The sequence below is a fragment of the Bos grunniens genome, chromosome 7 (genome assembly GCF_055505025.1).
Source record: "Bos grunniens cultivar Pamir isolate PY7600 chromosome 7, Bosgru_T2T1.0, whole genome shotgun sequence".
In the NCBI taxonomy this organism is placed as follows: Eukaryota; Metazoa; Chordata; class Mammalia; order Artiodactyla; family Bovidae; genus Bos; species Bos grunniens.
In genome coordinates this window covers 77,784,162-77,802,408 of record NC_141171.1, presented here as the reverse complement: position 1 = coordinate 77,802,408, position 18,247 = coordinate 77,784,162, and the positions used below count along the sequence as shown (strand labels likewise).

Genomic DNA, 18,247 nt, shown 5'->3' with positions numbered 1-18,247 from the left:
CTCCCATATATATTAAGTCATCTCTAAATTACTTATAATACCTAATACTATATAATACTGTGTAGTTAGTTGCTAGTGTTCAGTAAATTCAAGTTTTGCTCTTTGAGACTTTTAGGATTTTTTTTTTTTTTTCTCAAATACTTTCAATCTGTGGTTAGTTGAATCCCTGGATGTAGAACCCAAGGATACCGAGGGCTAACTCTTTTCAGAGGATGTTCTCTAAGTTAAGAAAGATGACTATAGGGCTTCCCTGGTGGCTTAGAGGAAAGAATCCACCTGCCAATGTAGGGGACATGGGTTCAATCCCTGGGCTGGGAAAATTCCACGTAACCCAGAGCAACTAAGCCCATGTGCCACAATTGTTGAGCCTGTGCTCTAGAGTCCAGGAGACTCAGCTACTGAGACCACACTCCCCAGAGCCCACACTCCACCATGAGAGAAGCTACTGCAATGAGAAGCCCAGCAACCATAACTAGAGAGTAGCCGCCACTCACTGCAACTAGAGAAAAGTCCGTGCATCAGTGGAGACCTAGCACAGCCAAAAATAAACACATAATATTATAAAAAGGAAAAAAAAAAGAAAGATGTCTATAAGGCAAGCTGTCCTACTAGAAAGGCTTTCCAGGTGGCACAGTTGGTAAAGAATCTGCCTGATAAAGCAGGAGATGCAAGAGATGTGGGTTTGATTCTTGGGTCGGGAAGTTCCCCTGGAGAAGGAAATGGCAAGCCACTTGGCTGGATAATCCCATGGACAAAGGAGCCTGGTGGGATACAATGCCTGGAGTCGCATAGAGTCGGACACAACTGAAGCACTGAGCACAGCACACACACACTAGAAAGAAAAGTCTTTCTGATGATACTGATATCTTTGGGAGGACCCTAACAGTCTCTGTACATCTCTGAGAAAAACTAGTCCAAAGAGAGGAAGGAGGCATTCAGAGGGCACAGGCCCACTTGAACCATGTCATCGGAGAGTCTGTTTAGGGAAGACTGTTAGGGGAGCTGAGAAGGCAAAACTGTTGACTTACCATTATTTAGAAATTGTGTCATATTTTAAAGAATGAGTAGCAATAGCAGTGGGGTATTTTAGATGGGAAAAGCAACCAATAAAAAGGAAGAAAGCAAATTTGACCTATTTATGAAATATTAGGCTAGAGGCTCAAATGGTACAGAATCCACCTGCAATGTGGGAGACCTGGGTTTGATTCCTGGGTTGAGAAGATCCCCTGGAAGAAGGCATGGCAACCCACTCCAGTATTCTTGCCTGGGAAATCTCCATGGACTGCAGCCCTCCAGGCTCCTCTGTCCAAGGGGTCATAAAGAGTTGGACACAACAGAGCAACTAAGCACAGCAAGCTGACCATACTGAGTGACAAGCTCAATATAATTTAGTTTTTCCCTAAAAACTGAACCAAGGATTTGGAGACACATAAAACTTGGTTTAAAGAATTCAAACTTTGCTGTTAATTAGCCATGAGTCCTTGGACAAGATGCTGTCCTATTCAGAACATCAGTTTCTCAATCTATAAAATGGGGATGACACCATGTTCATAATACGGTGAGTCAAATAATCAATGAAATAATATACGGTGACTCAAATAATCAATGAAATAATATATTTAGAGCTTCAGATGCAATTTCTCATACTTAGCACCATTAGTAAAAATTAATCAGCTGTAGTATTATGATAGTTTCATGCACTGGAGAAGGAAATGGCAACCCACTCGAGTATTCTTGCCTGGAGAATCCCAGGGACGGGGGAGCCTGGTGGGCTGCCGTCTACGGGGTCGCACAGAGTTGGACATGACTGAAATGACTTAGCAGAAGCAACAGTATTATGATAATGATCAAAATCAGGTGTGTTTGGTGAAGATATAGGCACTGAGATGTAATCACTAATTAAAAAACAACCTCACCCCCTGTTAGAAACAGTCACTGAGCTTTTGCTCTTCAGCAGGCAGAGCTGCTTGGCTGGGAGGGAGGTCACCTTGCCTTAACGCGAATGCCCTCTTGCCTTCAAGTAGCAACAGAGAGTTTGCGAAGTCGGAGAGGGGAGACCAAAGGCAGTTTATATTCCACAGCTAGTAATTTTGTTTTTCTTTAGAATAACTTTAATCTTAATCTCTTCTGGCTTTCATTTGACAGGGAAATTGGAGAGAAACGGAGGAATGGGCATATTATTTAGTGAATCCTATTTGCCATGGCATTCACAGATCACCATATGCTCATCAAGTATATAAAAACCTATTTTAAGCTCATTTTTGCACATATGCCCCCAAATTATTTCTACCTTATATATCTATATGGCAGCCCTAGAAATGCAGTTTTTAACCTTTTCAGGGGTATAGCTTTAAACCATTTTACTGCTCTAAATCTAATTTGTTTGTTTTTATTTTTCACAATATTCTTTTTTTTTTTTCTGATACTTACCAATCAGGAATTTTATTACATGAAATAAAAAAAACACTCCAAAATTATGGCTACTGGGGGCACGAGCTCAGAGCACTTCCCATGCAGTGGACTTGGGTTCTAACTGGGGAATCCACAAAGGCATCACCCAACTTGGGCTTCGCCCACAAAGGGCTGTCCTTCAAAACAGGAAGAACCATGTTCCAGTCACCAGGACACCCAGCAGAGGTGAAAAGCACTAGAATGTCAAAGATGGGAATGAGGGAAGCAAAAGAAAAGCACATCCAAACTCTGTCCAGCAATGCTTGGAGAGGCTGCTGCTGGACATGCCACCAGGCAGACACAACCCCAGCTCAGGACTGTCTCTCCTGGGGGACAAGATGTCTCATTTCCGAAAGGACATCTGCAATCACAAACCAAAACCCAACGAGGACGCTGAGCAGGACAACCACTTCAGATCTCACAGGTGGGTGAGAGGAGAGTCGGACAAAGGGAGCTTAGGAGACAATCTTCAAAATGTTTATTACAAAATACAGTACAGGCTCGCCAAATGTTTCCCAATGTTCTCTGATACATACACTGGATGAAGCACTGCAAATACCTGGCAGGCGCCCATGTGAATCTAGGACGTCTATAATGATTTGAATCTCCTTGGAGGTACAGACGAAACCTGTAGCCGGCAGTGGAATGGAGACGGACAGTCACTGCGACCGCCGGGCTCCTGCCTGGTGAAGAATGACATCGTTTTTTCCAGAGGTTGAAATCCACATCCAGGGCTGACAACCTACTGAAAGCTGGGATCCAAATTTGTACAGAGGCAGAATGGAGAGAAAACTCCGGACAACCCACAGGTCTCCAGCCACTACTTCTTATTCCTTGGTTTTAGCTCTTCAGCTGCATTACGCAGGAAAATGTAATTTTTCTTTTGGGGATTATAAAATTCATGTCCCTTTGACCAGTCGTAGCTGGAAGCATACGCAAATATGTTTCCATTGTGATTGAAGCAGCAGGCCGATATAGGCTGATCTAACTGTTCCGAAGTCTTTAGTTTTGTTCTGGCATCCTTGTCCCAAAAGCTGAATCTACCATCAGATCCCACAGTGGCAAGGGTGCCATGGACAGGATGGAACGCAATTCCATTAACCGCATAGATGTCCTGAGGAGCAGAAGTGTTGGTCCCGTTAGATCGATGACATTTAAAGGTGAAGTTATCCTTGGCAGGATTTGGGGGGGTTGATGTAGTGGATAGCAACTCTCCCCTCGATGCTTCCCAGGGCAAAACCTGTCGGCTTGTTCTGTTTGTCTTTAAAAATAGCCACACATCGATGCTGATGCTTCAGTGGAGACTCTATCCTCCTGAATTCAGAAGGCTGATTCTCTAACTGATACACAATCAGGCCCCTCTCTGCAGTTGCCACCACAGCCATAGGATATATCACGTCAGCACAGTAACACCTTTCAGGGAGCTGTAACACCATCATAGGATTTGATGATCGTGTATCCCAAAACTTCAAGGTCTTATCCCAGCTCCCAGTCATCACACAGCTGTAGTTTGGTGCTTTGATCCAATGTATTGTTTTGACAGGAGCATCGTGCTGTGCAATCTGTATCGCCTGGTTACTATTGAGGTCCCACATTTTGGCAGTTTTATCACATGAGGCTGTAAATACTTTGCTCCCATCATCACTCCAGCAGACATCTAGGACAGGTCCCGTGTGCATCTGCTGGGCTTTTGGAATAGTCTGTCCACTATCTTGAACTTCCCAGCATCGAACATCATTAGCCCACGATCCTGCAATAAGAAAGTTTCCCGGCAAGGTTGGGGGGCTAAATGATAGACAACCAATGCTATCATCAGGAGAGGATGTTACTTCAATATCCTTCATAGGGTTGTGATTATCTGTGGTTGTGCTGCCAAACATGCTGGTCCCACCAGATCCAAAACCCGAGGTTGTTCCAAACAGACTCATTTTGGCCCTGAGAGTCACGCAACGGAGGGAAGCCGGCAATGGGAAGCGGGAGGAGCTCGAGAGCCTGCGACCCCGCTCGGGCGCGGAGGAGACAAAGGCCAGGTGACAGGAACGCTAACCCCGAGGGACTGGGGTCCACAATATTCTTACTGTTGGCTTTTAGAATACTATTTTCAAATAATCTGAACTGATTCTACAGAACTATCCTTATACCCTATGGTGAACAAATATATAAGAATCTGCAAATAATTAACAATTTGAAAAAGGCAGGTAACATTTAAAAGCAATATGACATTAAACATTAAATGGAGCTGTGGCTTAAAAATGAAATGTGGGTAATAGAGATTAAGCCTTCATGTGAATTCTTATCTGTTGCTAATCCAAACTTAAATTTGAATTGTCCTCCATTTCTAGAACATGTACACCTCTCAATTTATCTAGAACATATATACTTCTCAAATTAGTTTACCTACTGTCCTCTTTAAATATGGGAAAAGAAGAAAAAACTGTACTGTAGTCAGAATGCGTTGTTTACATTGAAGGCATCTGTCTCATGGATTCATGCACATCTTAACCCCCAAATAACAGTTATGTTGTTTAGAATCCTACTTTATCTTTAAAACATGCATCCATCCCTTTCAGGAATCCTAGATTCATTAGGACATTTAGCAGTCCAGTGTTTAAATTATCTCTACAACAACTGAATCAAATTCTATTTAGGAGGAAAGAGGAAATCAACTTTTTTTTTTTTTAATTATTGGTGAAGTTGTAGAATTTTCCCCTAATAATCTATGCAGGTTTAATTTAAATCTCATAAACAGGAAGCTTACTAAGTCAGATACCCCCAATGCAAGCCCAGATCATGTTCATTTCAGGAGGTCACAAAATCTCATTTTGGTAGACACGCATCATCTGCGATAATGCCTTGATTAAAGTGACCCTAAAGGGGCAAATGTGCGTTTGGGCTTTGGAAATGAGCTGATCATTACTTCTGAAGAAGTGAAGCAATCAAGACTTTTACCACTTCTCCCTCCTGTAGAACTTTGGAGGAAAATTCATGGGTAGTAGATATTCACATTTAAAGAGAAATGGCAGGAGACAATGGCCACCAGAAGAAATGAATTGTATTCTAGCCAACTTTTCCTGTGTCTAAACAGTAAGCTTAAAACCATTACGCTTACTACTATTAAGACAGTCATATTTCAAAACACACATGTATATGAACTCATTTAACTTTATCGAGAAGGTAGAAAATGGGTAGGACTGTAGAGAAACCGAGACACAAGAGAGCAAGTCGACCTGTGTCCAATGACACAAGTTTCTCCATTCCTTATCATCTCATGAGATAGGCTCAATTTCAAACAATATGAGCAGGATGTTAGGATGCGGAGTTTTCTGTACTTGCTCACATTGCCCAGGGGCCTAAAAATCCCCAGTGGACTAGGTGGCATGCAAGTACTCTTCCTTTTGACAGTGACTGTTACGAAGAGTAAGAAACACAGCGCATGAATGCCAAGGTCTGCAAACTCTGTTTCACTGGAATATGGATTTAACAAGGGCAGTGACTACACACTTAAACAGTGCTTGGCACAGAGCGTGCACTCCATAAATATTTGCTAAATGCTTCAAGAAAAGCTCTTCTTTAACACACTGCACTTACAGCCTCAAATCCTACAACCTCGGGCGGTACATGCTCCCCTTTCTACTGAGTTTCTTCATCCCGCAGATCTGAATGCAACCGTGTGACTTTCCAAGACCACACGCAGAACGTTACACGTTAAGTTATACGATGGAAATGAGATTAATTATGAATGAGAGCTGTTGAAGGACAACAGAAAAAGATACAAATCGAGTGACATTTTAAATGGACTCCTTGATTCCAACGTTTTATGTGAAAGAGGTGGCAAGAAACCCCGCTTCTAAGCCCTGAACACAGCAATGCTTAAATAACCAGCTTTGAAAGACTAACAATAGATTTCAGCTCTACCCCTGCAACAGCATAACAATGTCACACACACGCACAAACAAAGCTGAAGACCCCATTGAAATATTTGCATCTGAGATATCTTCTAAAAAGCAATGTGAGCACAAAAGATGCTACTGCTGCTCCAACACAGGAGCCTTTGATGTTCCCTCATTTTTACATCATAGAGGGAGCTCAAAGGGTTAATTAAAATTTAATGATATCGGCAGTACTTTGAAAAAGTTATGAACTTGGGCGAGATCAATCACTTTCTTGGACTGCCTGACTTCAAAGCCGACATTATGCAAAAGGAGAGAGGGGGGAAACAGCTCCCATTCTGAACTGAATTCATAAGCAAGGATTTTCTCATTAGTGGTCTGCACATGGAGGAGATTCCAAGTTCAAACTGAAAAGAGGTGAGATGCCCAAAAGTGGTTAATCTGAATGTTAAGCCTTTGATGCCAATCGCATTTAGGTTTGAATGAACACATTACCAGAAACATCAAAACTGAGAGACCCCAAACCAGGAAATATAGGATTAAGAGGGAAAAACAGCTTTTTCCTCCCCTTTTCTTTATTTCTGCTTTTGGAATCATGTTTTGTTTGGCTGGATTTAGCGAAAGAAGAAACAAAGAAAACCAAACTAATTAACTTGTTTATTCATTCTCAGTGACATTCTATGGAATGACATTTAAAACGACTGATTTAACTTCTGTCAAAATGTAAACTTTGGGCTGTTTCTTAGGCCTTTTCTTCTGCTTGTGTCATCTTTGCCTAAATTCCCTAATCATGATTTCATTCTCCGTTTGAAATTCATTTATTTATAAATATAAAGGGTGATGTTGTTTCAGCCAGAGGAAAATAACTTCTTTTTTTCATACAGATGAATACTCTTCACTTGGAGTTATAGCTTGAGGTGGATATAGTCATTTCGGCCTAAGTTACAAATGTAACAGAAATGGCTGTTTTGAAACAATTATGAATTGTCACTGAAAGCCAGAAAAACTTCAAAACCTAGGCCTGAAAAGAATGAATCTAATCAAAAGCTGTTACCAGGTAACATCTTGCCTTAACACAAGGGCAGCAAAGGTTCGTGGTGGAATAAAAAGGGCCAATCAGTAGCATCGTATATATTTAGAGGTGAAATTTAGATCAAATCCCCATTCATCAAAGGTTGAGAAAAAAAAGGGGGTATGTATTCTTATCTGCTACAGGATTAATAGAAAAATCAAATCACAGATGTGCCACCAATTTGGGAAAAGCTGAAAAATGCTGGATTTCCTCCAATATATCTCTCCCTCCAGATACCTCTTTCAAGACTGAAAAATAGGTTTTATATAAGACTCCAAACTGAAATGGTCTGCTGGATTCTGTTGGAGACTCAAAACATGCCTATAGATTAGTTCAAGGGAAGGGCTTGCTTCTCTGATGTTGGATGTGCTCAGGAAATTATCTTATTGTTATGAATGTACTCATTCCATTTGTAAACTGCAGAATCTCCCCTGGAATCTTACAGATCCAGCAATTAAAAGCTTTTAGAACTAACACCCCCAAAAGATGTCCTTTTCATTATAGGGGACTGGAATGAAAAAGTAGGAAGTCAAGAAACACCTGGAGTAGCAGACACATTTGGCCTTGGAGTACAGAATGAAGCAGGGCAAAGGCTAGTAGAGTTCTGCCAAGAGAACACACTGGTCAGACCAAACACCCTCTTCCAACAACACAAGAGAAGACTCTACACATGGACATCACCAGAAGGTCAACACCAAAATCAGACTGATTATATTCTTTGCAGCCAAAGATGGAGAAGCTCTATACAGTCAGCAAAAAACAAGACTGGGAGCTAACTGTGGCTAGGATCATGAACTCCTTATTGCCAAATTCAGACTTAAATTGAAGAAAGTGGGAAAAACCACTAGACCATTCAGTTATGACCTAAATCAAATCCCTTATGATTATACACTGGAAGTGAGAAATAGATTTAAGGGACTAGATCTGATAGATAGAGTGCCTGATGAACTATGGACAGAGGTTTGTGCTATTGTACAGGAGACAGAGATCAAGACCATCCCCATGGAACAGAAATGCAAAAAACAAAATGGCTGTTTGAGGAGGCCTTACAAATAGCTGTGAAAAGAAGAGAAGCTAAAAGCAAAGAGGAAAAGGAAAGATATACCCATTTGAATGCAGAGTTCCAAAGAATAGCAAGGAGAGATAAGAAAGCCTTCCTCCATGATCAGTGCAAAGAAATAGAGGAAAACAACAGAATGGGAAAGACTAGAGATCTCTTCAAGAAAATTTGAGATACTAAGGGAACATTTCATGCAAAGATGGGCTCAATAAATGACAGAAATGGTATGGACCTAACGGAAGCAGAAGATATTAAGAAAAGGTGGCAAGGATACACATAAGAACTGTACAAAAAAGATCTTCATGACCCAGATAATCACCATGGTGTGATCACTCACCTAGAGCCAGACATCCTGGAATGTGAAGTCAAGTGGACCTTAGGAAGTATCATTATGAACAAAGCTAGTGGAGGTGATGGAATTCCAGTGGAGCTATTTCAAATCCGGAAAGATGATGCTGTGAAAGTGCAGCACTCAATATGTCATCAACTTTGGAAAACCTGCAGTGGCCACAGGACTGGAAAAGGTCAGTTTTCATTCCAATCCCAAAGAAAGGCAATGCCAAAGAATGTTCAAACTACCGCATAATTGCACTCATCTCATACACTAGTAAAGTAATGCTCAAAATTTTCCAAGCCAGGCTTCAGCAATACGTGAATGGTTAACTTCCAGATGTTCAAGCTGGTTTTAGAAAAAGCAGAGGAACTGGAGACCAAATTGTCAACGTCTGCTGGAACATCAAAAAAGCAAGAGAGTTCCAGAAACACATCTATTTCTGCTTTATTGACTATGCCAAAGCCTTTGACTGTGTGGATCACAATAATCTGTGGAAAATTCTGAAAGAGATGGGAATACCAGACCATCTGACCACCTGTTGAGAAATCTGTATGCAGGTCAGGAAGCAACAGTTAGAACTGGACATGGAACAGCAGACTGGTTCCAAATAGGAAAAGGAGTACGTCAAGGCTGTATATTGTCACCCTGCTTATTTAACTTATATGCAGAGTACATGATGAGAAATCCTGGACTGGAGGAAGCACAAGCTGGAATCAAGATTGCCAGAATATTAACAATCTCAGATGTGCAGATGACACCACCCTTATGGCAGAAAGTGAAGAACTAAAGAGCCTCTTGATGAAGTGAAAGAGAAGAGTGAAAAAGTTGGTTTAAAGCTCAACATTCAGAAAACTAAGATCATGGCATCTGGTCCCATCACTTCATGGGAAATACATAGGGAAACACAGGAAACCGTGGCTGACTTTATTTTTCTGGGCTCCAAAATCACTGCAGATGGTGATTGCAGCCATGAAATTAAAAGGCACTTACTCCTTGGAAGGAAAGTTATGACCAACTTAGACAGCATTTTAGAAAGCAGAGACATTACTTTGCCAACAAAGGTCCGTCTAGTCAAGGCTGTGGTTTTTCCAGAGGTCATGTATGGATGTGAGGGTTGGACTATAAAGAAATCTGAGGACCAAAGAATTGATGCTTTTGAACTGTGGTATTGGAGAAGACTCTTTAGAGTCCCTTGGACTGCAAGGAAATCTAACCAGTCCATCCTAAAGGAAATCAGTCCTGGGTGTTCATTGGAAGGACTGATGTTGAATCTGAAACTCTAATAATTTGGTCACCTGATGCAAAGAGCTAACTCATTGGAAAAGACCCTGATGCTGGGAAACACTGAGGGCAGGAGAAGGGGATGACAGAGGATGAGATGGTTGGATGGCACCACCGACTCAATGAACATGGGTTTGTGTGGACTCCGGGAGTTGGTGAAGGACAGGGAGGCATGGCGTGCTGTGGTTCATGGGGTTGCAAAGAATCAGACAAGACTGAATGACTGAATTGAACTAATAGAAAGAATAACATGGAAACATATACACTATCATATGTAAAATCAATAGCCAATGGGAATTTTCTGCATGACTCAGGGAACTCTGTAACAATTTGGAGGGGCAGGATGGGGTGGGAGGTGAGAAGAACGTTCAAGGGAGGGGGGCATATGTATACCTATGGCTGATTCATGTTGATGTATGGCTGAAACCAACACAATATTGCAACTATCTTTCAATTAAAAATACATTTGTTGTTGTTGTTGTTGTTGTTAAGCAGTCTACTGGGGACTTCCTTGTTGGTCCAGTGGTTAGGAATCTGACTTCCAATACAGGGGACATGAGTTTTATCCCTGATGGGAAAACTAACATCCCACATCCCATAGGGCAACTAAAGTCCCTGTGCCACAACTACTGAGCCCTTGCACCACATGGAAAGACCTCATATGCCACAACTAAGACTCAGGTACCATCTTCCACAATTTTTTACATTTACATTTTTTACATTTAAATTTTTTAAATTTACATTTAAATTTTTTACATTTAAAATCGCCATCAGGATCAGTATCAGTTCAGTCACTCAGTCATGTCCAACTTCTTGCGACCCCATGGACTGCAGCAAGCCAGGATTCCCTCTCCATCAGCAACTCCCAGAGCTTGTCAAACTCATGTCTGTTGAATTGGTGATGTCATCCAACCATCTCATCCTCTGTTGTCACCTTTTCCTCCCACCTTCAGTCTTCCCAGCATCAGGGGCTTTGCCAGTGAGTCAGTTCTTCCCACCAGGTGGCCAAAGTATTGTAGTTTCAGCTTCAGCATCAGTCCTTCCAATCAATATTCAGGACTGATTTCCATTAGGATGGACTGGTTGGATCTCCTTGTAGTCCAAGGGACTCTCAAGAGTCTTCTCCAACACCACAGTTCAAAAGCATCAATTCTTTGGCTCTCAGCTTTCTTTATAGTCGAACTCTCATATCCATACATGACTACTAGAAAACCCATAGCTTTGACTAGACGGATCTTTGTCGGTTAAGTAATGTCTCTGCTTTTTAGGTTAAAATTGCCATCATCACCTAACAAAATACATCCAGTGGTGAGATTTAGCTGTTCAGAACTTCTGAAGTGAATTTGATTTGGGGGAACTGAATATAATTAATATAGGAGATACAAAAACTGCTCTTCAAAATTTCATGAATTTGATAAAACACTTTTATTGTTTATCCACACCTATGACTCGATGGATGTGAGTCTGGGTGAACTCCAGGAGTTGGTGATGGACAGGGAGGCCTGGCGTGCTGCCATTCATAGGGTCGCAAAGAGTCGGACACGACTGAGCAACTGAACTGAACTGACCTGAACTCATTGTTGGCTCATTAGGAAAAAGTAGCAAGTTTGTTTCCAAATATATCTTATTCATAATCTCAGAAATTAAGAAAAATCTCCTGGTACTATATTTCTTATGTTCCTACCTTTTGCTTTTTTTTAATCTTTTAATTAAAAAACACAATAACTCACTTCTTCTTTTCCTTTTGTCCCTCTTTGTTCACATTGTAAATAAAGCACCACTGATCTTTCCCATTTTAATTTTCCTTCATTTATTTCTAAATATTTTTAATTCACCACATAATACATAGGAAAATGATGTATCACAAATGCACTATGAAAAAAATAGCATAGAGTAAAGATGTCAGAAGTTTGACAGATTTGGGATGGTAGGAGCAGATGTTGGTATACCAGTTGTAGTTTTAAACTTATATGAACAGGATAGATTACGCTGAGTAGGTGATATTTATGTAAAGACCTGAAGACGCTGAGAAGTAAATGAACATCTTCTCTTTGAATGAGTATTCAGAAGAGTTTCTAGGCCAAAATAGCCATGTAAAATCCTGTGCACCCTTAAAAGGGCTATGGTAGAGATAAGTGTGCAATTTCTGTGCACCCTTAGGGCGGCTATCTGATATAGTTCTCTTAGCCTCCTCTATCTCCCCACATTGTCTTTCTTTTTTTTTTTTTTTTCGGTTTTACATTTTATTTTCAGGAAATGACATCTTGTTTTCACAAAGAAGAGGTATGCCCACCCTGTCTTTCCATCCATCTAGTGTTTGCCCATCACCCTACCTTATCCCTTCCCTTTCTTTCTTATATTTTCTCTATTATGAATCACAAATGCAAGTGTCAAGGTTAAGTTTCGTTTACAAACTTTTGTTTTACTTCTATGAAGAAAAGTATCAACACAGGACAATGCCTAAAAACAAACAAACGAATCCAGCAGTACATCCTGTTTATGGTATAGAACATAACAGCCTCATCTTACATGCTTGTTTACGACTCCTCGAGGGGTTGATAAATATCGATTGCATTGCCAAGCCATACTTGAACTCTCAGTTTGGGGTTCATTTCACATTCCTTCCTGTTGGTATTGTTTTGTACTCAAAATTATAAAGTTGTCAAATGAAGTGGCTCCAAACTTCACTGGAGAAGTGGGGAGAGGTGTGAATTTTTATTGAGTTATTCTTAAAACTTGGCTCATTGTACATTATAATTTCTTTCTTGGAATCACCTGCCTCCATCTTGAACAGGAGAGAAATAGACTCTCCAACACTTCGACAAGCAAAGTACTTGAATAACGATTTAACTTCTCACTCAGAATAAATTAGCTGGGTGCTTTTGAAACTACTTTGTTAATATCACTTCATACTGTATATTTAATGAAAAAAGAAAATGCAAACCTCTTTAATAGTGACCATTTATAATTCTTTCCCAATTATATACTATATTTTCCAAGTTTATATATAAATCTCTTTCTGTAATAAGAAAACATTTTGACTCTTTTTAAGTTTTTGACATTTTTGTAAATGAAATACAAAAATTAAATAAATAAAATGTAATTTTAAATTTAAAAAAATCTCTAAGTTTTTTCTTTCAAAAAAAAAAAAAAAACTACTGAGTATAGTTGAAACAAGTAGTTGAAAACTGACTTTTTCAATTATATTTAAATCTTGACTTAAAACATATTTCTAGAACTCAGGGCTTAGTTTTCATTCCTGACCCACAGTGTCAAAGATATTCAAAAAGGGGAGCTAGAGTTCATAATACTGACGGGGATCAAGGAAAGAATAAATCTTTAGTTTGCAACTACTGGTGACCATAAGGAGACTTTTATCAGTGATCATCAGAGGGAAAGTCCTATGATTGAAGCATCTCGCTTGGAAAGCAAAACCGATGATGATGGGGCATAATCAGAGAAGGGAAGATCAATCAGGGGAGACAGATGAAATGAGGTACAAAAACGTCTTGCAAAGCAGTAGAAAGGAGGACTTAAAATTTGGTAGCCTCAAACAGCAAGAACAATTTTGAGAGGAAGGGGTGGAAAAGAGCAAGAGCCTCAGGAAAAGAGGAAGAAGAGAGGGAGAGCTTTAAAGTTAGAGGCGAGAAAGGCAGTGGAAAGCCAGACTACGTCAGCTACCCTGGTCACTTATGAATACAGAGCAGATGGGTTTATTTAAAGATATTTATACTGAAAGAAGTAGGTAGTATGGCTTAAAGGTTAAAATCACATACTCTGAATTCAAGTCCTGTTTCCTTTCATTTGGTACCAGCTAAGGGCCTGGATCAATCTGTTAAATCTAATAGTATGTCTTTATCCAACTATGTTACTGCCAGATTTAGTAAAATAATTTCTGTGAAACATTTATTATGATGCCTGAAATACAGCAAATAGTCTGAAGAGATTATTACTTTTCTCATGCTTACAAAGTTTTTAAGGAAGTTTATGCCATCAGTTTCTCTAGTTCACTTTTTTTTTTCTATAAACCATTGCATTTCATACTTAACCCCACATGATGTCACTTAAATATTAACTACATACACAACAAACTTGTTTTTCTATATCCTTCCTGGACATAACTGGTTATAGGTAAACTCTAAGGAAAAGTTGGTTTCTTATTCCAAACAATGTCTTATCTCTCAATATTTGGTACCCATTTCACCCCAATGAAACTATGGTTCTCAAAACTAATTATATAATTTGGCAAAATCCATTCACACAATGCTACAGCCTTATGGAGTATTGGCGTAGAGATGACTCTGACTATCATAATGAATGTCAGAATTATAGTTACCAGAATTTTGGTCATATGGGAGATGGAAAAGAAGGAGGTCCTCTGGGTCACCATCACCCTTTCTGTATCACTGAGTTGTAGCTACTAGATACTACTCTACCTCCGCAACTTCTCTCTGCTCTTTTCTTGCTAGTTCATCTACCACTATCTTTCAGAGGGAACTCCTCCACTGGACTCTATGAGGCCTCACACACTTATTATTTCCCCCTTCCTAGCATTCCGGGTGAATATATATATTTTTTTAATGCATGCTGACAATACAACTATTCTGATAAAAGTTTGCCATTCCCTATTATTATCACAACAAATATTAAGCTTCTGTCCATGTCTACGGGCTTCCCTGATAGCTCAGTTGGTAAAGAATCCACCTGCAATCCAGACAATCCTGGCTCAATTCCTGGGTTGGGAAGATTTGGTGGAAAAGGGATAGGTGACCCACGCCAGTATTCTTGGGCTTCCCTTGTGGCTCATCAGGGAAAAAAATCTTCCTGTAATGCAGGAGACCTGGGTTTGATCCCTGGGTTGGGAAGATCCCCTGGAGAAGGGAAAGGCTACCCACAGCAGGGTCTACAGGGCTGTACTACAGCCTTGGTCTTCTCTTCATCCTCTCTACTTGTCTCGCCACACCCTAATCACATTGGCTTTCTTGAAGTTTGGAGAAGACAACTAAATTTCTACAGCCCCTGTGCCAAAGCTCTTGCTTTTGTGCTCCCCTTTCTTTTCCACTGGGGCTTAGGCCGCACTTCTCCAACTTCAAGAAGCTTGTTCAAGATATCTCCAACTTATTCTTCGGATTCTGACCTGATACTACAGCAGGGATTTTTTTTTTTCTCATTACTCCACCTCTGCTCTGTTCCCATTCTGTATGAACTCAAATGCTGTCCTTACCACTGTTCCAGAATCATATATCTTCTTTTCATAGTACTAAAATAATATCATCTCTCTAATTTCATGTGTGTGTGCACATTCACTCAGTCATGTCCAGCTCTTTGTAACCCTTTGGACTGTAGCCCACCAGGCTCCTCTGTCCACGGGGTTTTCCAGGCAAGAATACTGGAGAGGGTTGCCATTTCCTTATCCAGGGGATCTCCTGATCCAGGGATTGAACCTGCATCTCTTGTCTCTTGCATTACAGACAGATTCTTTACCTTCTGAGCCCTCAGGCAAACATACATCCCCTATTTATATTATACATTTGCATATATATACATATATAATACATATAACCCTTGTAATTCTTATTTATCTCCTTATTAGAATTTAATATCTGCTAAAACTGAGACTTTGTGCTATCTTACCATTATATCTCTAGCATCTATTGAGTAGATTAGTAATGCAAATATTTTATGTATCAATAATGAATATACTTAGTTCTTTAACTTATATGATCTATCTCTCAACTAGGAAAAGTGAGTGATATGTCTCTATTCATTTGTGATGAAACCAGCAAAGGGAGATTAAACATGTTCTCAAAATTCCACATCTAGTACAAAAGAACAGAGATTAAACTCTTTATTTTATAATATCTTTAATTTAGAAATCTAAGGTTCTAATTCTCAAATTTGTAGTGTTTCTTACTTGCTCAGTTTTTGAACTTTGATCCCATAAAGGCTAAAATAAATGTACTTCCTATTACTACCCCACTAGACTTTTGACTGTGTGGATCACAACAAACTGGAAAATCCTTAAAGAGATGGGACTACCATACCATCTTATGTGCCTCCTGAGAAACCTGTATGCAGGTCAAGAATCAATAGTTAGAACCTTACATGGAACAACAAACTGGTTCAAAATTGTGAAAGGAGTATGTCAAAGCTGTATATTGTCACCCTGTTTATTTAACTTATATGCTGAAGTTATGTATCATGTGAAATGCTGGGTTGGATGACTCACAAGATAGAATCAAGATTGTAGGGAGAAATATCAACAACCTCAGATATGCACTTTAAGGGCAGAAAGTGAAGAAAAACTAAAGAGCCTTTTCATGAGGGTGAAGGAGGAGAGTGAAAAAGCTGGCTTAAACTCAATATTCAAAAAACTAAGATCATGGAATCCAGTCCTATCTGCTGCTGCTGCTGCTGCTGCTGCGTCGCTTCAGTCGTGTCCAACTCTGTGCGACCCCATAGAATGCAGCCCACCAGGCTCCCCCGTGCCTAGGATTCTCCAGGCAAGAACACGGGAGTGGGTTGCCATTTCCTTCTCCAATGCATGAAAGTGAAAAGTTAAAGTGAAGCTTCTCAGTCATGTCTGACTCTTAGCGACCCCATGGACTGCTGCCTACCAGGCTCCTCTGTCCATGGGATTTTCCAGGCAAGAGTACTGGAGTGGGGTACCAGTCCTATCACTTCATGGCAAATAGATGGGGAAAAAGTAGAAACAGTGACAGATTTTATTTTCTTGGGCTCTAAAACCACTGTGGACAGTGACTGCAGCCTTGAAATTAAAAGTTACTTGCTGCTTGGAAGAAAAGCCATGACAGATCTAGACAGCATATTAAAAAAGCAGAGACATCAGTTTGCTGACAAAGGTCCTTATAGTCAAAGCTATGGCTATTCCAGTAGCCAGGTACAGATGTGAGAGTTGGACCATAAAGAAGGCTGAGTGCCAAAGAACTGATGCTTTCAAACTTTGGTGTTGTAGAAGACTTGAGAGTCCCTTGGACTGAAGGAAGATCAAACCAGTCAATCCTAAGGGAAATCAACCCTGAATGTTCACTGGAAGGACTGAAGAAGAAGCTGAAACTCCAATATTTGGTTACCTGATGCAAAATGTTGACTCATTGGTAGAGACCCTGGTGCTGGGAAAGATTGAGGGCAGAAGGAGAAGGGGGTGACAGAGGATGAGATGGCTGGATGGCATCACCGACTCAATGGACATGAGTTTGAGAAAACTCCAAGAGATAGTGAAGGACAGGGAAGCCTGGCTTGCTGGCATTCATGTGGTCACTAAGAGCTGGATACAAATTAGTGACTGGACAATGACAGATCTGTGCTGTTACCTGGAACTTAACTCCCATCTCATTCGGTCTTGGTTGAAAGGAAATAAGAGTCTTAAATCATTATAAAACCATCTCTAATGAACTCTGTATTACTTCTTTCTCTCTCATCCTGCCTACAAAGGTGGCAATGTTGAGACTGTCGAAATTCAAACATGAGACAGAGCTTTCCTTACACTTAGGTTTTGGTTTCTAGACTGAGTTATTTATCTCTAGATGATACGAGTATCACTTGAAAGGTTAGTTTCAACAACTACAACTTTTTATCTCTGCCCAAGGAAGCATAGTAATGGGCTATTCTGTTCATAAATTTTGAACGTGTTGAGGTTGTTTGAAATTACAACAGGGGGAAAAAAAGGAGGAAAGTGCTTTTTGTTTGTTTGTTTTTTTCTGTTTGTCCTCATACATATTTGTACCCATGAGCTTTTCCATTAGAAAGTAAAACAGCCAAGATGATTAGAGTGTTGTGCCTTTCAGAAACGCGGACCTGCAGCATGTTGCTCCTGGACCCCCAAACCCTTCATTTACTCATCAGCAATGTGTGCCTCCTGTGTGTATGTCAGAGTGGGTACTACCACCTATTGAACTTGTGCAAGGGAAACACAGCTTTCTGCACACATAACCGAGGCACAAACTGTACGGTGTAGATATCAGAATAATGTCCATTTTTCATCATTTCATCTCCTTGAGAGATACTACCAAGAAATGCAAAATATTAAGAATAAGGCATGAAAATGTAGATCCAGATTATGTATAAATGATACAAAATCACTTGTTAACCTTTATATTCCTTTTAGAATAAAGGTTACATGGATAAGGCTAGGGAGA

General features: G+C 40.2%; 1 protein-coding gene and 1 long non-coding RNA gene across 6 annotated transcripts in view; both read right to left on the bottom strand.

The window, feature by feature from the left end:
* The window catches only part of LOC147369852 (uncharacterized), a 1,128,106-nt gene that overhangs the window by 598,276 nt on the left and 511,583 nt on the right, over positions 1-18,247 (bottom strand). The window lies entirely within an intron of this gene.
* Positions 2,913-4,513, bottom strand: LOC147369853 (mRNA export factor-like). Its single transcript, XM_086413792.1, is given in 2 exon segments — positions 2,913-3,640; positions 3,642-4,513. Coding segments are annotated over 2 exon segments (1,107 nt in total). The 5' UTR covers positions 4,380-4,513; the 3' UTR covers positions 2,913-3,271.